The sequence below is a fragment of the Dasypus novemcinctus genome, chromosome 27 (genome assembly GCF_030445035.2).
Source record: "Dasypus novemcinctus isolate mDasNov1 chromosome 27, mDasNov1.1.hap2, whole genome shotgun sequence".
NCBI lineage: Eukaryota > Metazoa > Chordata > Mammalia > Cingulata > Dasypodidae > Dasypus > Dasypus novemcinctus.
The window spans coordinates 12876206-12895701 of NC_080699.1; the positions used below are offsets into that span (position 1 = coordinate 12876206).

A 19496-nucleotide genomic window follows, 5' to 3' on the forward strand; every position below is an offset into this window, starting at 1 on the left:
GCCTCCATTTGAACATTTCCAAAAAATCCCCTTCTGTTTCCAGTGACTACAATGAAGGTCTCCCAACAAGAGCCTAGAAAAAAGTAATATCTCTGTCTAATGGTTAAACTTTAAAATTAATGCATAAAATGGGGAGATGTTTTGTCAACCCTAATTACTCCAGCTTAATCAATAATTTGTAACTGGGTGGCAGAAGAGTTTTCTCCCATCGCCAACCAGGGTATAGCTCCAAGCAAAGGGGGCCATGGAGCAATAAAAGTAACATATCTAAAGTAATTTATTAAAAATGGAGTACATGGGGGAAGCAGGGGAAGTAAAAGTGAACAACTCATAGGAAAAAGAAGTGGAGAAGAACATTTTAGAAAGCATGAAACCTAATACTGTTTGGGTATAGTGGCTCTTCATCACATTGAGCAAAATAATTCCTAGAGTAAGGAAAAGTCCTCAATCACCTTAACTAAGAAGGAAGTCTTATGAATGGACGTGAGCATTCAGCTTTCCTTTGCAAGGCCTTCCCTTCAATAAGAAATATCTTTAAACTGTATGGATTGAAGAATTTGGCATGAGATTCATTTTGCTTTGACTCTACATTGATTGGAGCAGAATTCTGATTATAACTTGGTTTCTCAGGGAGCCTGGCAGGAAAGAAATGTTCTGGCCATGCAGAATTAAATAATAAGATAAGACTCAACTCAGTTATTGCTCATTGTAAATAAGTAAATAGTCATTCGGATGCCAGCCAAAGTGCCCCATGCATTCTGTTCAGTCGGTCAGTGTCTCAGAGTCAAAATACTTCAGGACACCGACAAGGGCAAGCCCCTGGAGTTTAAATCTCAGGGTCGAAACAAGCGCAGTCATCAAATCACCACCCAGGGTCAGTCCTGCCCAGCCCCACTGCTTCCACCTCTCTTGGCAATGACAAACCCAACAAGGGTTTGAATATACGCAGATCTAGTGTTGACTATAATCTAATAATCTAAGAGGGTGTGAAACTTGCTTACTAGGCAGATGATTGATAGATGGCGACTTCAGCGTCATCAGAGTCCATGATTTGTTAGATTCCTAAGCCAGAGGTCTAGAATGATCACACTTCTTTCTGGGGGGAAAACATGCAGACAAAAGAAGACTAATACTGTGTAACATGAAAAAACATCTAACTTTTTCTCTATTTTAACTCTATCAGAGCACGTTTTAACCTCGGTATCAGCCTGCTATACAAATAACTATTGTCTCCTCAGTCCTCCTAATCAATTCTTTAATTACACCAAGATATGTGTATGTATGTGTCTGCACAATTATGGACAGGAATGTAAAGAAACATATCCCCTTCTGCACGTAAGTATTTCTACAATCATCTAATCTTTCTTTATATTCAGAAGCCAAACTGCAAGCACAGCCATTGCTCTTCCCAGGTTCGGCACCACAGCCAGGCAGCAAGGGTGGCTTGCGACCCTGTGCTCGTGGCTGTGTGCCCGTGGGAGCCTGGAGCTTGGGGACAGGACGGTGGGCAGGCAACGAGGGCAGCCCAGAGGCGGCTCCCGGTGAAGAAGGAGTGTTTCATCTTTTCTAACGGGACGGGGTGGGCTCGTCAGGCAGTTGGGCACTAAATCGAGGAAAGAAGGGAAGGTTCAAGAAAAATGGCAGGACTCTGCGACCAGCCCCCCTCAGCAAGTCACAAAGCAGGACACATGGGGAGCCAGATCAGGCTGTACACCGAGCAGTACTGTGCATTGTACTTTGAGGATGGAACTATCCATGGCCACGGCGAGACACGTGGCCCTGTGGAAAGAGCATGGGACCTGAAACAGGAGCAGCTGGCACAAAAATACAGGTGGTTTGTAGCTGCTTGGCTGGCGGCAAATTACTGTTCCTCTCCCAGCCTCAGTTTCCTCATCTTTCAACTGGGCCTGCCTAGCTCATATGTTTGCTAGGTGGACCGGGATGCGACAATGTATTTTAAAAATAAAATATAAATCCTTGTGGTTTGAAGCCAAAAATGCAAGCTTTATACTTTGTAAATTCTAAACAGATGTTACTTATTGCTAGTGGCTTTTCTGTATGGAAGTATAGGCCAGCACATCATTCTGTCAGAGTCCTGAGGTGGAGAAACTTAAAAGGAAAAATAAAAGCCTTGTGGTCTTAGTTATTAAGGAACGGTACAGTTGGTGAAAGCCCCTGGTTTTTTCAAACTTCTCTTCAAACCTGTTTACGCTAAAAACGAAACAAAATAAGCCTTTAACCACAAAATGGCTATGTGAATGTAAATCACTGTGAAGGACATTTTAGAACATCTCCACAAAAGATATCAAAACTTACTCTCACTGGAACCATCTTTTTAAACCAAATGGTATTTCTTCCAGCCATTTGTCTCCTTACCTAATGGAAAAGTAGTAATCGGGAAAGGTGGAGGTGAAAGGATGTGAGTAAGAAAAGGCTATTGGGAACAGCTGCCTATGGAAAAGTGGGAAATGGTTCTGGCACGGGATCACTGTTTTTTGGTTTTATTTTTTCCAAATTCTTTCTAGAATACTATATCCATCTTAAATAGCTCTCTCTGCCATTTAGCATTACAAATATTAATCAAACATTGACCTGCATAAGTCATATAGCTAAACATCCACACACATTCACATACACACTCATTTGGTGTGGGATTTTAATGAGATTTTAACGCTATGGTGCTGAGGAATAATATAACGAACAATTGAATACTATTCACTGTTTTTCAGCTTCTAAAAACATTTTCATTTCTTTGCATGCATGAGGGTTCTAAACTGGAATTTCCAAGGTAACCTCAATGCAGGGGCAACCATAGTTGGCACAACACAACAATCCATAAATTATTCACTTAAGTTAGTAAATTCTCTAGAAGACCTAAGCACTATGAATCATAAGGACAGTATCAACCCCACTTAGTCCTATTAGCCTTATTTTAAATGAACCCTGAACTAGCAATATTATCTTTAATAGATATATACATTAAATATAAGCTAATCTATTAATATATTTAATATATTTTAAGTTAAATATATAAATATAATTTAATTTGTATGTAAATTATATACATAAATTAAATAATAATTTAGCATGCAAAATTTAGGAGTATAGTGCCACATCACCAAATGTCATGTACTGATACCTTATTTTTCCCTCCCAAGTTGATCTATGTTAATCATACAGACCAAGAACAGTAAATAACATACTGGAGCAGAAGAGATCTCCTGGCGGCTGCCTGGGAAGTGCCTAGAAGCACCATTACTGGGGAGTCTTCAATTCCCAGCAGCGACTTGTGGGGCCAGACACTAGATCTAATTTTAGGAGCACCAGTAAAGCGCCCCCTTCCTCAACTCACCCATCCTCCAGTCCTCCCCGCAAAAAAAAAAGCTGAATTTCCACCCCTGCCCACTGCTTAAAATCAAAGGTGGCACTTTTCAATTATAATTTAATATGATCAGTATTTAAAATGTACACAGTCCAATTTGTCTGTGGGAGAGACTCAGCAGACTTCTTTGGTTTGAGAGTCTTCTGATCTAGGAATCAAGAGAAAGAGATACTAGGGTGATGAGAAAGGGAGATGGGAGAGAACTGAGAGAGGAGAGAGAGAACAGGGACTAGCAACAAGGAATTTCCCTACCTTACAATTTTCTCTCGTCCTTAATCCATAACATATCAGTGATTAAACTAGGCTAAACCTCCAAGGTGGAACACACTTGAGTTTAATATACCTTTGCTTCCACTTCTATTACTTACTCTGGAAAAGGAAAATAATAAAATAGTTATGCTAGTTTTTTTTTTAATGTTTCTAGAAAAGTGTGTCAATTTGACTTATAATGCATGTAAAGTAGTTAAATACCTTAACTGATGGCAAAAGAATTCTCACCTGATCTTATTTTTAAATCCATATTTGTGGATTCATATCTATGGTTCTACAATGACAGCATTTTATTGACCCATATTTGAAAGAGACTTACTAGTATGTATTGTTTGAAAAATCATGTCTCTTGGTAGAAACTGCAGTAAAATGCTTCTTCCAATTACATGTCCAATAGGCTTGTTAATTTCCATCATAATTGCCATTCATTAATACCACCGATTAAGACGGTATCTTCCATCTCTATAGCAAGAATTGGATATCTGCCTTAACGAGGTATTGGGAACCTAAATTACCTGGATTTTTCTAAATAGTCAAGAATGTTAATACTGACGGTAGCAAATAACATTTACAATTTAATTTAATATTTGATCTCCTCCATCTCCACGCCCATCCCAAGAAAGCAGCTGAATAATGAGAGAACATGTCCAAGTGCCTACGGCCTGGGCGCCAGGCCGCCTTACACAACACACTTCACACACAAGACAAATCCCAGCCATTCTCCTTAAGTGTGAAAGTTAGGTTTATACTAGGCAAGCACGCTTGTGAAGAAAGAATTTAATTCAGAGAAAAGGAAAGACTGGTTTTCTTTGAAATGTGTTTATAATGGTACATAAAGTTAGCCCAAGTAGGGGCAAAAAAAAAAAAAAAAAAAAAAAAGACTTTATAGCTTGCAAACACTGGCAGGTCCACACAGCATTTACTGATCTTTATATCCGATGGAAACAATAAATCTCTCTTTGCCAGCATCTACACTAGAAACTCCTTCATATCTGTCTGAAGCTTCAAATAGAATTACAATAGACTGTAGCTAAGATTTACTTTCCCTCAATCTCTGCTCCAACACAACATAATCATCCAATCATTATTACTGCTCACAATACATACCTTCGGAGGCAGATTCTTTTATTAAAGAGGTAAAAGACATTTTTATTACTTGTGGCAAATTTTTAAAAGATACAATGACAGTAATTATGCCTACTCCCGATTTCTAGTTAATGGCAGTTTTTAAATTCGGAAGAATCTGATGACAGTGTCATTTTCTCATCTGCCCCATATAGTCAATCTCATTACTCAGAAATGCTATTAAAATAAACTAGTTTATAGCTGTAAATACACAATAAAGCCACAATTTTTGGGAATCTGTGCATCCTTTCTTTTCTGAAAACATAAACAAATTCAAATTGAAAACCAAATACTTGATAAGACAATGTTCAAAAATTACAACATCTCTTATACAAAAATTCAACCAATTTCACAAAGGAAAAAGATGAAATTGGCCAACTTATAGTGACCTTGCACTGAGAGGATTTGGTTGATAGGCATTTAAAAGTGACAGTTTCCTGTGTTGAGGTCTACAGAAATTTACCGAATTAAGATGAAAGGCTTCTTACTTGTACAGCAACAGGCTCTCCTTAAATTTACTATTGGGGCAATGTGGATTTTACAAAAAAAAAAAGAGGTTAGAAGAAAGATAAAGTCTTTCTTAAATGTCATTCCTGAAACAGTCATAACAGTATAACAAAAGAAAATGGGGGGAGAGGGGATTATAGGCATTTTCCTGAAATAACTGAGACATCTCAAATTCCTGACACAGAAGAGGGTAACAACAAATATCTGTTGAATGAACTAAGGTTGAAATTTTTAAAAAATATAGTTATATCATGTAGGAAGAACTTATTCTTTCCCCCCGGTATGTAATGTAATTAGGATGGTATAGCAGATTACAAGAATAGTCAAGGAAAATGAGCACTTTTTTTTCACTCTGCAGAAGACTAAAGCCATTTTCTGCTCCATCAATCCTGTCTTCCGACTCAGGATACAGAAAAGTCAAGTTTGTACAGTGGGAATATAGTAACAATATGATGAAGGTATGAAAATTAAAATAACAGAATATAATTGTTTACATTTTTATGTCTGTTTTGCTTAATTTCAAAAGCCTAAATTTATTCATTTAATAAATATTTATTAATCAACTACTATGCCAGGTATATAGAAGACTCTAGGGATTCAGCAGTGTATAAAATAGACGAAAATCCTTCCCCGAGCAAAATTCACTCAGAAGGAAAGGGAGAGGGTCAAGAAGCTACATTTGATTTTGTATGTTCTGCTTCGCCTTATTTTACCTTCTGCACCACCTATCTGTCAACAGTATAAAATATTTCAACATAATAAAATAGAATGCTATTCACTTGGCTTCTAATACCTCAAGGGTTCCTTCCATTAGTGACCTCCTCACCAGTGTCAAAGGGAGCTCTAACACTGCACAAAGGCATATCAGACATGGAGAAGCTAAGAACCAGGGTTATAATTATATATACATACACACACACACACAAAATAACCATCTTCCAAATTGAAAGAGAACAAGCTAATATAAACACAAATCAAAATACAGCACTCCCTCCATATGGTATTCAATTTTTAAAGTCCTATCTTTGGAAAGATAAGAGATAATCTGATGTCTAAAACAACTGATAAGACAAAAGTTACCTAATCAATGGAATATACATATGAAAAAATGTGCACTTCATAATTTGAGTATAAAATTACTGAAGGAAGAAGTAGTGACATTTCAGACCTAAGGTGGCATCCCAGGGTCAGTACAGCTCTCATGGTGAAGAGGTGCAGGGAGTACTGCAAGTAGTATAGTAATTCAAATTTGGCAGTTGCTGGATATACACAATTACTGATCACTGACTGCATTATAGTGATAAAGTTGAGACAATACTGATTTAAATTCGGTCTAAATTAACTCAAAATCTGACAACTGCTTCTGCACTATACTTCTATTGTGTCACAGCACATTTCTCTTGGGTACAGAGAAGGAAATATCCCGACACCTGGGAAAGGAATTAAAGAATGCCTCCTGATCAACCCTACCCTTTCCCAAATCCTATCCATCTCACCCATCTCCAGGATTTTTGACTCTTCTGTTATCTTTGAACATAAGTGTCCATCTCTTTGATAAACTTTCATTTGGCCTCACAGGACCTGTCTCTTTCCTTTAACTTTCAAATGTCTTGCATAAGAAATTTATGTCAGTGATAGCCTTTGTGTCCTCATCATGTATCTCCTCTTTAAATTTTGTAAACAGGCTCTATCTCTGACACCTGACTGACATCACTTTGGAAGGCCACTAGCCGCTGCACGCGTACTGGCTTTGAAATTATCACAAAAAAACGCCCTTCACTTTTTTGTAAGTGTCATCCACTACTGCCCTTCTTCCTAGCCACCTCCCAGTCACCTCCCAACCCTGAAAGAAAAAGAAATCTAAACTAACTTCTCGCACCTACATCCTGGTTCTCTTGGCATATGGTTCCTCAATTCTCTGTGGTTCTTCATTTTTCCTCTCTCTCAGCTAATCCATTCTCAGGACACTAGCTATCACCTCACCTCCCAAGTCACTATCCGAGGCCGTGACCTCTTAACCAAGTGCCAATCCCAAATCTTCAACCGCCTATTTATTGAGTTGGCCATTAAGCATTAAACTGCGTAATGCCAAGCCCTCAAAGAAGTCACAGTCCAGAGGGCACCGTTATCACCTAAGATCAACAATTCCAAATCCAAGCCTATCGTTATATTTCTTCCAAACACCGGCTTCTCATCATTGACTTTTACATTTTTATTAATGCCATCACCATTCTCAAACTTGCCTGCACAGGCTGTGCTCCCTTGGAAGCAGACTCTGGAAAGGATGCACACATCATCTCAAAATTTTTTAAATGTTGATTTGCATCTTTACAAGCCAGGGTGAACCTGCTGAATCAAATGCCCCTCAGTAGCCCAGAGGACCATACCCTATTTCTGACCAAGTGTCCCACTTCAGGTCTCTTGGAAGGGTGTTGAATGAGTTAGTAATGTGAGGGCTTAGTGAATGAGAAGATAAACACACAGCTAGTAAGGACATTTTTTTTTAAGATTTATTTATTTATCCCCATCCCCCCCACCCACTTGCATTTGCTATCTGCTCTCTGTGTCCATTCACTGCATGTTCTTCTGTGTCTGCTTGTCTTCTCTTCTTGTCTTCTCTTTAGGAGGCACCAGGAACTGATCCTGGGACCTTCCAACATGGGGGAGAGGCACTTAATCATTTGAGCCGCCTTAGTTCCCTGGTTTGTATCTCTCACTGTCTTTCTTCTGTGTCTCTTTGTTGTTCCATCATCTTCTTGTGCCAGCTCTCTGTGCAGTGCAGTCCAGCTGGCTTTCACCAGGAGGCCCTGGGAATTGAACCCAGACCTTCCATATGGTAGACAGGAACCCAATCACTTGAATCACATCCGCTTCCCAGTCATATTTCGTTTTTAGATTTCTGATAAAGGATTTTACTTGTAAGGCTGCTAGGTCTAGAGAATAACCCCAAAATATTGTACAGCCCAAATGTTGAGAATATTTCCTATAAAATGCCTGAGAGTGCCAAACAAGAGCTATAAGGAAATGTACTATCAGAAGATTTTGTCACAGGATGTGGCTGGAGTTAATTGAAGGTGTCAGGAGATGTAATTACAAACATGCAGATCAGAAAGAGAACTTGAGAAGAAGGAATCAGAGAAAGGCACCAGATTTTACTGCCTCTCAAACACTATGCTAAGCATTATACATTTCATCTTCAAAAATCTTATAAATTATTACCTTCATTCTCTAAGAAACTGAGCCTCAGCGAGACAAATTTATCCACGAATGCATGGGATAACTACAGGGGTTTGCCTGAGTCCAAAACCTATTCTTTTCCTAGAATGCAGAGAGTAAAGGTATCTGAGCCAATGCTTTGGCCTCCAAGAAAGCAGTGAAGCAGCACAATGGAGTCATTAATAATAGTAAACACAACGTCTTCAATTCACTGTTCACATTTTATTACATGCTCACCCTGGAGTGAGAGATTAGTGTTATTACATATGATTTCAGAGATGGGAAAGGAAGACAGAAAAGTTATTTCCCCAAAGTCAAATGAAAACAAAAACCAGAATACGGTGTTTATTGAGTTTTAGCCTCTGCCCGCCCATCGCCCCCATCCCCATTCCCACCACCACAGCAGGAATTTATTGCCTCATGGCTTTGAGACTAGGAAAAGTCCAAAGTTAAGACATCAGCAAGATGCTTCCTCCCAGAAGACAGTGGGGTCTGGGGGCTGGCTGCCAGCGATCCTTCGGGGCTGCTTGGCTTTTGTCATTATGGAAATACACATGACAGCGTCTTCCCCTCTTCTGCGTATCCAGGTGCCATGACTTCTGGCTTCTGGCTGTTCCCAGTGGCTTCTCCTCCACGTCCAAGTTCCTCTGCTTAGAAGGACTTCCGCCATTTTGGATCAAGGCCCACCCTAATTCATTCTGGGGCACACCTTAGTAACATCTTCATAAGCCCAGTTTATAAATGGTTTCACACCCACAGGTCCAAGGGCTGGGACCTGAACATGACTTTTGTGGGGGACATGATTCATTCTCCACAGTCCGTCCCCGGACCCCAAAAAGATATGTTCATCTCAAATACAAAATGCATTCATTCCATCACAACATCCTAAAAGCCTTAAGGCACTTCAGTAACAATGCTGAGTACAAAGTCTCAGCAAAATCATCTATGGGTTGTGATCCATCCTGGGGCAAACTTCCTGTCTGCCTGTTACACCTAGAAAACAAGTTACCTGCTTCCGATGGGACAGGAATTGCACAAACACTCCCATTCCAGGAGAGAGAGATTGGAAGGAAAACAGGGTTCACAGGTCCCAAGCAAGCCAAAACCCAGCAAGGCAAACTCCATTAGATTTCAAGGTCTAAGGATCAATATTTTGTTCTCCAAGTTGGCTGGAGCAGCAGCAGGTGCTTCCCTATGAGCCATGAGCTCCCCTAACGGTGAGGTGCAGGTCCCACCCTGTGGTGGCCAGGCTCCCCACGAAGGCCAGGACACGGGCCCCGCCATCTTGGAGCACTGGGGTACCAGCACTCTCCCTGAAGAGCAGGGCACAAGGCCAGTACCCTGCCGGCACTGGGGACGATGCCTGCCCACCCCAAACACAGAGGTGGTCCCGCCACTTCCGCACATGAGGGTGGGCCCTCTCTCTTGGTCCACGACGAGCTTTTCCATACAGTCCTCGGCATCTACGGTTCCGCCCTGGAAGTTTTTCTTCCTTCGGTTTCTCCTTTCTCTGTCCCTTTCAGTCCAGGCTGGCAGTGGCTCTGCTCACACAACTTTTGCAAAAACTGTATTGGTTTTGCACACAGTTCAAGCAGGCCCAAACTGTCAGACAACAAACTTTCCACAGATACTCCCTGGATAATTGCCTTCACAGTCCCGACTTCCACTGAAATGGCTAACTGAATCCCTACCAAGCCACACCCTTTCAGCAAAGGTTTGGAACCATGTTCTCTGGGAACTTCCCAAAAGCTCAGGGAAGTCCCTGTCAGAGTTACTTCTGTCCCTAGTCTCTGAACACACTATCTGGATAGGCTGATCATTTCTAAACTCACGACTTCCTGGCTGCTTTGTACTTTAAGAGCTCAGTTCTCAGCTTATTTCTTTCCCCTTGCATCTTACTATAAGCTGCAAGGAGAAACCAAGCTGCACCTTCCTCACTTAGCTTGGAAATCTCCAAGTTCATCGCTTACAAGCTCTGCCTTCCATCCCACATCAGAACACAATTTGGCCAAGTTACCTTCCACTTGATAGCAAGGATCACCTTTCTTCCAATGTCCAATAGCATAGTCATCATTTCTTTCTAAAGCCTCTTCAGAGGTACCTTCAAATGCCGTTTTTCTATCAATCATCTTTTCAAAGAAATCTTGGGCTTTGGCTATCAAGCACCTCAGAACTCTTCTGGCCTCTACCCGTTACCCAAATCCAAAGCTGGTTTCACTGTTTCCACTTTTTCCAGTATCTGTAATAGCAGCACACCATTTTTCAGTAACAGAAAGTGTATCATTTTCTGGGCTGCTAAAATAAATGCCATGTAATGGGTTAGTTTAACAACAGGAATTTACTGGTTCATAGCATTGAGGTTAGAAGTCCAAAATCAAGGTATCAGCAAGGTGATGGTTTCTCTCCAAAGACTGGTGTTCTGGCACTGATGGCCAGTGATCCTTGGGGCTCCTTGGCTTTTCCATCATGTGGCGATGTACATGGCGACATCTTCTCCCTTCTGCTGACTTCTGGCCTCTAGCTGCTCCCCATGGCTTCTCGCCTCTGTCCAATTTCCTTTGCTTATAAAGACCTCAGCCATATTCCATACTGGACTAAGGCACCTTCATTCAGTTTGGCTCACCCTAACTAAGAGCATCTTCATAGGTCTACTTACAAATGGGCTCACACCCACCAACTAGGAGTTGGGACCCAAACATGCCTTTTGTGGGGGACATGATTCAATCCCCAGCTGAATTTTACTGAATTCCAACTACTCACATGGAAACTGATACTGCATATGTGATAGTTACTTAGAGTGTTTAATTTGCCAGAACAAATTTTTACCTATTCAAATAAGAAAGTATAGGCTGCATTCTCCAATAAAATATGAAATGTTTTGGCAGCTATTAGTTACTTTAATTCCATAGTTTCTCTTATAACTCAAGAAGCAATGTACCAAGCCTAAGCCAAGGAAATCTTACTGTGTAACAAGAAACCATAAATAATTCCTTGTATGCTATAACTGAATATCCTTTTATTTGCTCAAGGATTAGTTCTAACTTTGAAAACACAGTGTAAATACTAATCAAGGAGCCAATGAGAACTGAGTTTCTCAAACACTAACTAGTTAGTGGATCACTTAGTTCTGGTTTGGGGTAGAGGGGGAAGCCGATTGGCTACTCTAAGAGAGTGAATTGAATCGTGAAAGAAAAGGACCTAGATATATACTAACTAAGCTTAACATCAGATCTGTAGCCAAGGCAGGAAAGCAAGAAGTATCTTTGAATATAGCAGAGTGCCCCCCATTTGACATTCATTCTCATTATTTCTCAAGACATCACACTCCTCTCTAATGAATTGCCCCCAAACACCTTAGGAAACCATCCTCTCCCAATACTGAGCAGGAGGGCTCATGCATGAGGAAGCACAGGCAGAAAGCAGTAAGGAATGGAAACACGTTTTAGAACCTTTTCGTGTCCTCCACTGGCCTCAGTAGAATCACACATAACGTAGTACAGCAAGTGGAAAAGGAGTCCAGTGGACTTCAGAGACTTGCAATTAAGGTACAAGCCATCTGCACATACAGTCTCTTCTCATGAGAAATTGGTTCTGGTGTTTTTCTGCAAAGGCAAATTTCTTCAAAAGTTGGATCACCATTTATTTGGAGAGTTCAACTAAACCGCTACTCAAGTTGGCCACTGAATAAGGGAAAGACTAATTGACAAAATGAAGGTAGCAGCAACCACTACTATTTCTACAGTACTTTGGTAGGGTTGAGGGGTGGTCCTGTCCACTGATTGCTGAACTGCCTGCTGCTTCCTTGCTAGGAAACAAATGCTTTGGCATTTAAATCCGATTTCTTTCCCCTTCAACACCCCACTACCAACAAATGGCACATGCACAAGTCACTCCTCCAAAGTGAACCAGGACATAGAGCATTGGAGAAATGTGTCAGTCTCACTCTGAAAAAATCCCAAAAGATGATGATAAGGTCAAACTGACCCTCATAACAACCCTTTTTCTCCCTTCTTCTCTACAATCCTCAATGCTTGCAAACAGCTGGGGTTTTGTATTTTTTAGGAAAGAGGCTACAAGCCACTTAAATCAATTAACATGTAACCTACTGCACCTAAGCAGAGGGGATCTCTTGAAGCATCCTGAGGGAAATGGGAAGAACACCACAAACAATTAAAGCTACACAGGGCAAAGCCTCAAATACCTTTTACTGTTCAACCTACAAGATTGTTTTGACCTCAAAGATTCAGCCATCGGATGTGGTGATAATAGCACCAACTTACCACCCTTGACCCAATCCTATTTGGAAGCCCCTACCAGGCATCCCAAAGGGGTCACTTCTAGAATCATTCTCTCCAAAAATCAGTGTGCAGGGTCCCCTGAGCCTAGAGCAGTTATCTGCAAGGTGGGTCCCTCGGTCACCTGTAGGCACAACTCTGAAGTGCCTAATAATCACCTGAAGGTGTTTTTGAAAGGTAGAGTCCAGTGCCCTCGCTAGAGCAATCAAACCAGACTCTGTGAGAAGGAGGCCCAGGAATGTGCATGCTTACATTTTCTTCAGGTGTTTCTTATGGGAACTGAAGTTTGAGACCCACTACTTTAAATGAAGAACTGTTTAGTAAGCCTCGAAGCAAGACTGCACAGGAAGGGATTTCTCCCTTCTCTGTATGAGTGCTCACTCTTTCTCAGTTCCCCTTGACTGACTTCACAGCAGCCCCAACAAATCGACAGCCTTCAAGATATTTTGAGCTTCCCTATTCCTCAATCACTCCGTGCCTGGAATTTTCAATTTCATGAGATGCTCTGAGTTTATAGCACATAATTCTAGATCTTCAGATCGTGTCCTGCAGTGATATTTGAGGACCAAGATGATGTCATTCCATCTCCTAGCAATGCATTTTTGGCAACAGTAGCCCACTTGCTGACAAATATTTCTCTCTCATTCGAGAGAGATTTGTACAAAAAATATAAGTGACACAGACTGGAAAGGAGTCATTACATCTACCTAACTTTTTAAAATATAAAGGGGTCATTCACAGAGTTCCAGGAAGAGGATACTAGCCTATCTTCTCGCTTTACTACCACTTCATTCTGAAGTTTTGCTTTAAATTGAGGGTGTAAGAAAAGTTCAAACAGGTGTGAATACTTGATAGGTCTCTTATAAGATGGACACAAAATCTAAATATTTTGTTCAGTAGAACCAAATGAGCCACAGGGAAAAAAAAATCAAACATACAAAAAATAAATATGAATATAATTGTACACTCAGACAAGAACATTCATTCATTTATTCTGAACACTATACTGAACACCCATTAGGTACCAGTCACCGTGTGAAATTCCAGGTAAACATAAGAGCCTGGAAGTTAAAGTCAGAATTGAAACAGAGGAACTTTGATTATTGAGCTGAATCACTGGCTGATGCTTCAAACAACGGCCTGCAGAAAAAACCCGGAGAGTCTTTGCAAACATTCTCTCTGCTTATTTCACTTAATTTTTTTTCTTCCTCGATGTGTAAGAAAATCCAAAAGGGATAATTATACCTTCTTGCTAACTCATGGTGGATGTGTATGTCAAGCGATAACACATTTTGCAATCATATTCAATAAAATATGTAATTTTTAAAATTTTACCCTTAGCTCTGTGTGGTAAAACCAAAGGTGAACAAAAAGAGTGATGATGGCATAGAGAGAAAAAATACATAATAGCACTCGAGCTCTCTTCCCATGCAACTCAGAGTCCTTCAAGGTAGATAAATTATGTACCGCAAAGGACTCTGTAATCATTTATCACCTCTACTTACAAATCTAATAATAGTGGATGTCATTTCACATTGTCAAAATTTACCTTTAAAATGAAGGCCTAACGATGGAGGTCCAAACAAGAATAGAGCCTTGAATATGCCCTATCCAATAAGATTATTAGCAAATAAATTATTGATAAAAAGAAAAAAAAATTTAGATCATTTCGGGGCATTCAGATTTGGGTGAAATCATGGGTCTCAATAAACTATCATTTATTGAGTTCAAAGATTTTACAAAGAATATTGTTCCTCTTTCATAACAAATCTACGAGGCAAATATCATTCCTATTTCACCTAAGAGGAAACTAAAGGCTCCAAGAAGGCAAGAGGTGGCTTGCCAGGGTCTCAGATTTAGGAAGGGATCACAGGAGGTTATGTGAACATACGTTTGTCAAACTCTCAAATCTTGTTCTTTCAACTCTGCCATGTTGTTTCTCAATCAGGGATCAGGCGGATTCTCATTTCAGGTTATATTACCTAATTTCTACAAATGTGAAAGCATTAAACTACTGGAATACACCTCATCTATTCTCTACTTGTAATTAACCTGTTACTCAGAACTCTGCTAGCCAAATGGAGCCTCAAATTACAAAAAGCTTCAATTAAAATACACAAATTTATCAAACATCCTGCTTCACAAGTATATTCTAATATGTTTTTCATTCTTTTCATGTTTATTACACTCGAATTTTCCAAGATTTTTTAAGGCTTACTACACCAGAGAGTGTATTATTGACAGGAGAAGCTGAATATGTATTTTTATGTCCTTTCACTTTTTTCTAAGAACCTATCAATATATTTTCCTTTCTCAATACAATGTCTTTTTTTTTTTTTGCCACTAGAGTCGAGTCTTCAGTTCCCCTTTCTCAACTTTCTTTCAGTTTCTTATGTAATTCCTCCATCAGTAGTTTTTCTTTCCCTTATTTGCCAATCCTTCCAGTCCTTGCACTTTCCTCCCACCTTCCTGCTCACAACAGCCTCTGGGGTCTCCAAAGCTGCCTGCAGTGCTGTAACTGCCAGTGTATCTCTGAAACAAAACGTACAGAAGTCTGGCCTTCAAGGTAGTTTCCTAGAACGTCTTTACTGACAGGGTAACATTAACTCAAACCCATGTCAAAGTGGCAGGGTTTTAAGCTCCTCTCATTCGTAAGAATAAACTTCCACTAAATTCACTCTTGATGTAAAATCCCCAACTGTTTCTCCATATGTGTTCTCAAATATTAACTTATTTCAAAATAAATAATCTAGCAAGTGCTTTATAGATCTCCAACTCAGCTCTCTGCGGCTTTATTATTAGGGCTTTACCCCACAAATGCACAGGAGAACAAACCACCCAAAGTGGATCATAAATAAAACTTCCCCTCGCCAGCTCCAAGATGGTTGGGGTTTCCTTAAAATACAGTTTCCTTAAATAAAGACTGTACTTAAAGAAGCTCCATACAGTCAAGGACTGGATATCTTTTGTATGGCACTTTGTGTTGCCAGTGCTTTGCACAATACCTGCCGGATAATATATCCTCAAATATTTGTGAATAACTGGGTGGATTAAAGAGAACTTTGATGCCACTGCTTAAGAAAATCTCCCTTCCTCAAAGTTTTAAAACTCTTAAAATAAAGGCTTTGCTTTTCTTTCACATGTTATTATGATAATTTATTGAAACTCTGACAATACAATATATATCTTCATAGAATCTCAAAACAGAGAGGGATCCTAAGTTTTTACACCCAACATCCTCACCTTTGAGCTGTGAAGGATCCCGGCAAGTTAAATAATGTGCCACATATAATATTTGTGAGTCCAAGACTTCCCTTGTACTATTAAAATGACATAAAATATTACTGTCTTTATAGACAACAACAATGCATCTAAAAATGACTGTAAAAAGATGAATATCCAATTGGTCAAATACCTACTTGGACATATCCTAGTATTTATTTACTGGGACATATTCCTAATATTGATTAAATTCATTTCCATTCGCCTACTTGCAGACTATTTTGAAGAAGAACAAATCCCAAGTGACAAGAGACAATATTCCTTGAAATGGCCACTGATAAGACAGGAGCTTCTACAGCAACCACAGGTGCTCCTGAAGTAGACTGTACCAGAGTGCACGAAAGCTCCCGACACACAGCACCCCTGGAAGTTCCCATCGAAGACTGCTCTGGGGATGGCAGTCTCAGAGGTTTAAAAAAAACTGTTCAGCTCTAATGAGAGAGAACAGACAGTACATAATCCATCTCCATTGGTATTTTTAGAGAGGTTTTGAATCCTGACAATAGAGGAGAATTAATCTAGTGGAACTTTTTGAGGCGGTGTTCTAGTTTGCCAAATAAAAGAAAATGGGGATGGGTACCACATAGAAATAAGTCATTGCTCTGAAATCTAATCTATTTTCTTTACGTCACTAAATCTACTGATGGCAAGGTTAGCCAATGAAAGTTTATTTAGACATGCATTCTGATATTTTGAAAATGATCTATGTATAATATATGATATATATGATTGTTGCGATTATTTTATGATTTTTATCCAACAGAAAAACAAAGTCATTCAAATTCAATTTAGAAACTTATCAATCGGAGACCATCTCCTCACTCTAATTCTGGCAATAAATACACGAGTTCAGTTTAATTTCTCTACTCCTCAGATAAGTTGTTGAAAATAGTCTTAGGTTAAATTGGCATGATCAGAGGCACCATCGCTACTTTTGAGACTATAAATTTTGGTTCTTAGAACCAAAGAAGCCTCAGGATGAGAGAAAAATCAGAAAAGTCTAATCGATATCGTCAGTAACATCATTGTGCAAATACTGCCTTCAGTCCTGACACAAAACTACAGCCCTCCTGGACTCCTTATGATCAACAATTTGCAACATCAGAGAATTCGGAAGCCAGGACCTGCCCGGGAAACACGTGCAGTGAAGAATAACAAATAGCAGCCAAGGCCATTCTGAGATTTGTCTCCTAGGTTATCAATACAGAAGTGGAAGAAAGGTAAATTGAAGGGGGAAAAAAATGCAAGAAGAGGAAAATGACTCAAAGAGTAGTTTCCCTGACCCAAAAAAGCCCTTGCCCCTGAACACTCGGGAAGAGGGATGCCGGAGCACTGCCTGTGCCAGGACCCCGGCGTCCTCGGGGCCTCCCATCCTCCGCTGCCAGAGCACACTCAAAGGGCAGAGGGAGGGGGCAGAGAAGATCAATGTCTAGATTCATCTGAAAAAGCGGGTGGCCCTAACAGCCCCAGGGTGGGCAGGTAAAAGTGCTCTGAGGAGTTCAAGGCCTTGCAGCCAAGGTCAAGGTGAGGGCAACGGTGAGGTTTGACACAGCACAGGGAAGATGAAAGCTGCAGGGGGGCAACATTCCCTCCGCCCTCGGATCCTACCTGCGGTGGAGTGGACTCTCACCCAGGCGGGGCGAGCAGAGGTGTGACACCCCTGCCCACGGTAAAGGTCAAGGGGAGCGGCCACGCCCGAGCAGGCAGATGCAGGCTGCGGGGAAGAATGCTTAGAACCAGGGCGGCCTGGCGCACGCTGGTAACTACGGGAAGTTTGAGGACAGGCAGGAAGGCATTTATTCACTCGAAAACTCTTTTCTTCGAAGGGCCTGACCTAGGAAAGGCAGCAGGCAATGGGGGAGAAAGCGCTGGAAACCCCGGGAAGGGAGAGTGAAGCGGGAGGGAGTCCCAGAGCTTGGGGAACCAGACACCAGGTGTACCAGGGAGAAGGCTGGGGGCTGAGCCCGTAAATGCGCAGCGGGTTTTTGTTTTAAATCACCCCGGGGTAGGGGTGGGCAGGAAAAGTGAGCAGGGGGTTCTTCATCCGAAGGCAGCTCTCCCTTAGAGCATCTGACCCGGCATTCCGTGAGATTTGGGAAGAGGGACGCGACGCCGCTGCAGAGAGCCTGTGGAATTCCGAGATGTCAGCGCAGGTCAAGTCCAAGAGTGTGGGAAGCAGAGGCAGGAAGGGGTTCCCGGAAGGGCGCGGGGCCCCTCTGGGGTACTGGAGGACAAGGACCTGGCAACTGCAGACCCGAGCGCCTGGGAAAGTTTGCAGGGAAGAAAACAGGTGGGTGCCAAGGCGCCCCGGCCGCCCGGGGTGGCAGGGAGGAGGCGGGGCCCGCGGCCGGGGCGGGCGCCCGGGACCCCCGGCCCCGCAGACCTGGGGAGGCTGGGGGCTGGCTGCCCCCTCCGGCCGCGTCCCCCACCCCAGCCCGCCTGGGCCCGGAGTCGCGGGGCTCGCCCGGAGCCGGGCCCCCAGGGCCGGGCCGCTGCTCGGCGCGGCGGCCGCCCCCCAGCGGCCCGCGCGGCGCCCGCCTCTCCCCGCGCCAACTTTGGCGAGCCCTCCCCGGGCCCCGCGCCCCCCGCTCACCGAGGGCGCCGTCAGGCGGCTGATGCTCTCGCCCAGCGAGTCCAGGTTGACCCGGCGCCGGCGCTGCGCCCGCCTGGCCCCGGCCGAGGCGGCGGCGGCGGCGGGGCCCGGGGCGGCGCGGGGCGCGGGCGGCGCGGGCGGGCTGCGGCTGCCGTTCCAGCAGAGGCGGGCCAGCGGGCACTCGCCCTCGTCCTCGGGGCTCGTCTCCAGGCAGTCGGAGCCCAGCGAGCTGAAGGACTCGGACGAGATCTTCCGCCGAGACATGCTGCGGGCGGCGGCGGCGGCGGCCGGGCGGGGACGGCGGGGACGCGGGCGGCGGCGGCGGCGGCGGCGTTAGGCGCGTCGGGGCCGCGGGGCGCTGCGGGCGCGCTCGGCGGGGCGGGCGTCCCCGGGGCCGCGGAGCCCCCCGCGCCGGCTGCTCATGGCGGGAAGTTGGGGCGCCGCGGCTGGCGGGGCGCGGGCCGGGTGCGGGCGGCCGATGGCCGAGCCGCGCGCGCCGCGCTCGGGCGGGCGCGGGGCTCGTGCGGGCTGCGGGCGGGGAGGCCGGGCTCTGCCGCCCGCGCGCGCCTCGCCGCTTTCCCTCTGCGCCCGCCCCGCCGCTCCCGCCTCCCGGCTCCCGCTCGCCGCCTCCCGCCGGCCCCTTTTATTCCCCCCACCCCCCAGCGCTCCCGCCGCCGTGTCACGTGTCGCCAGCAGACTCATTGGGAGTCTCGGCCGCTCCCGGCGCCGCGTTTCGGAAGCAACGAGGACACTTGGTGGCCGTCCTCGGCGCGCCGTCCCCGCTGCACCGCCCCTCGCCCCGTGCAGGGGCGCCCGGTGCGTGGAG

General features: G+C 43.4%; 1 protein-coding gene across 1 annotated transcript in view; it reads right to left on the reverse strand.

Annotated features, from left to right (window-relative positions):
• GUCY1A2 (guanylate cyclase 1 soluble subunit alpha 2) overlaps window positions 1-18991 on the reverse strand; it is a 332065-nt gene extending 313074 nt beyond the window's left edge. Inside the window, exon 1 of the mRNA XM_004470863.4 lies at window positions 18671-18991. Coding sequence (XP_004470920.2) covers window positions 18671-18934 — 264 coding nt within the window. The 5' untranslated portion in view covers window positions 18935-18991. The remainder of the gene's footprint in view (window positions 1-18670) is intronic.
• Window positions 18992-19496: the final 505 nt, after the last annotated feature.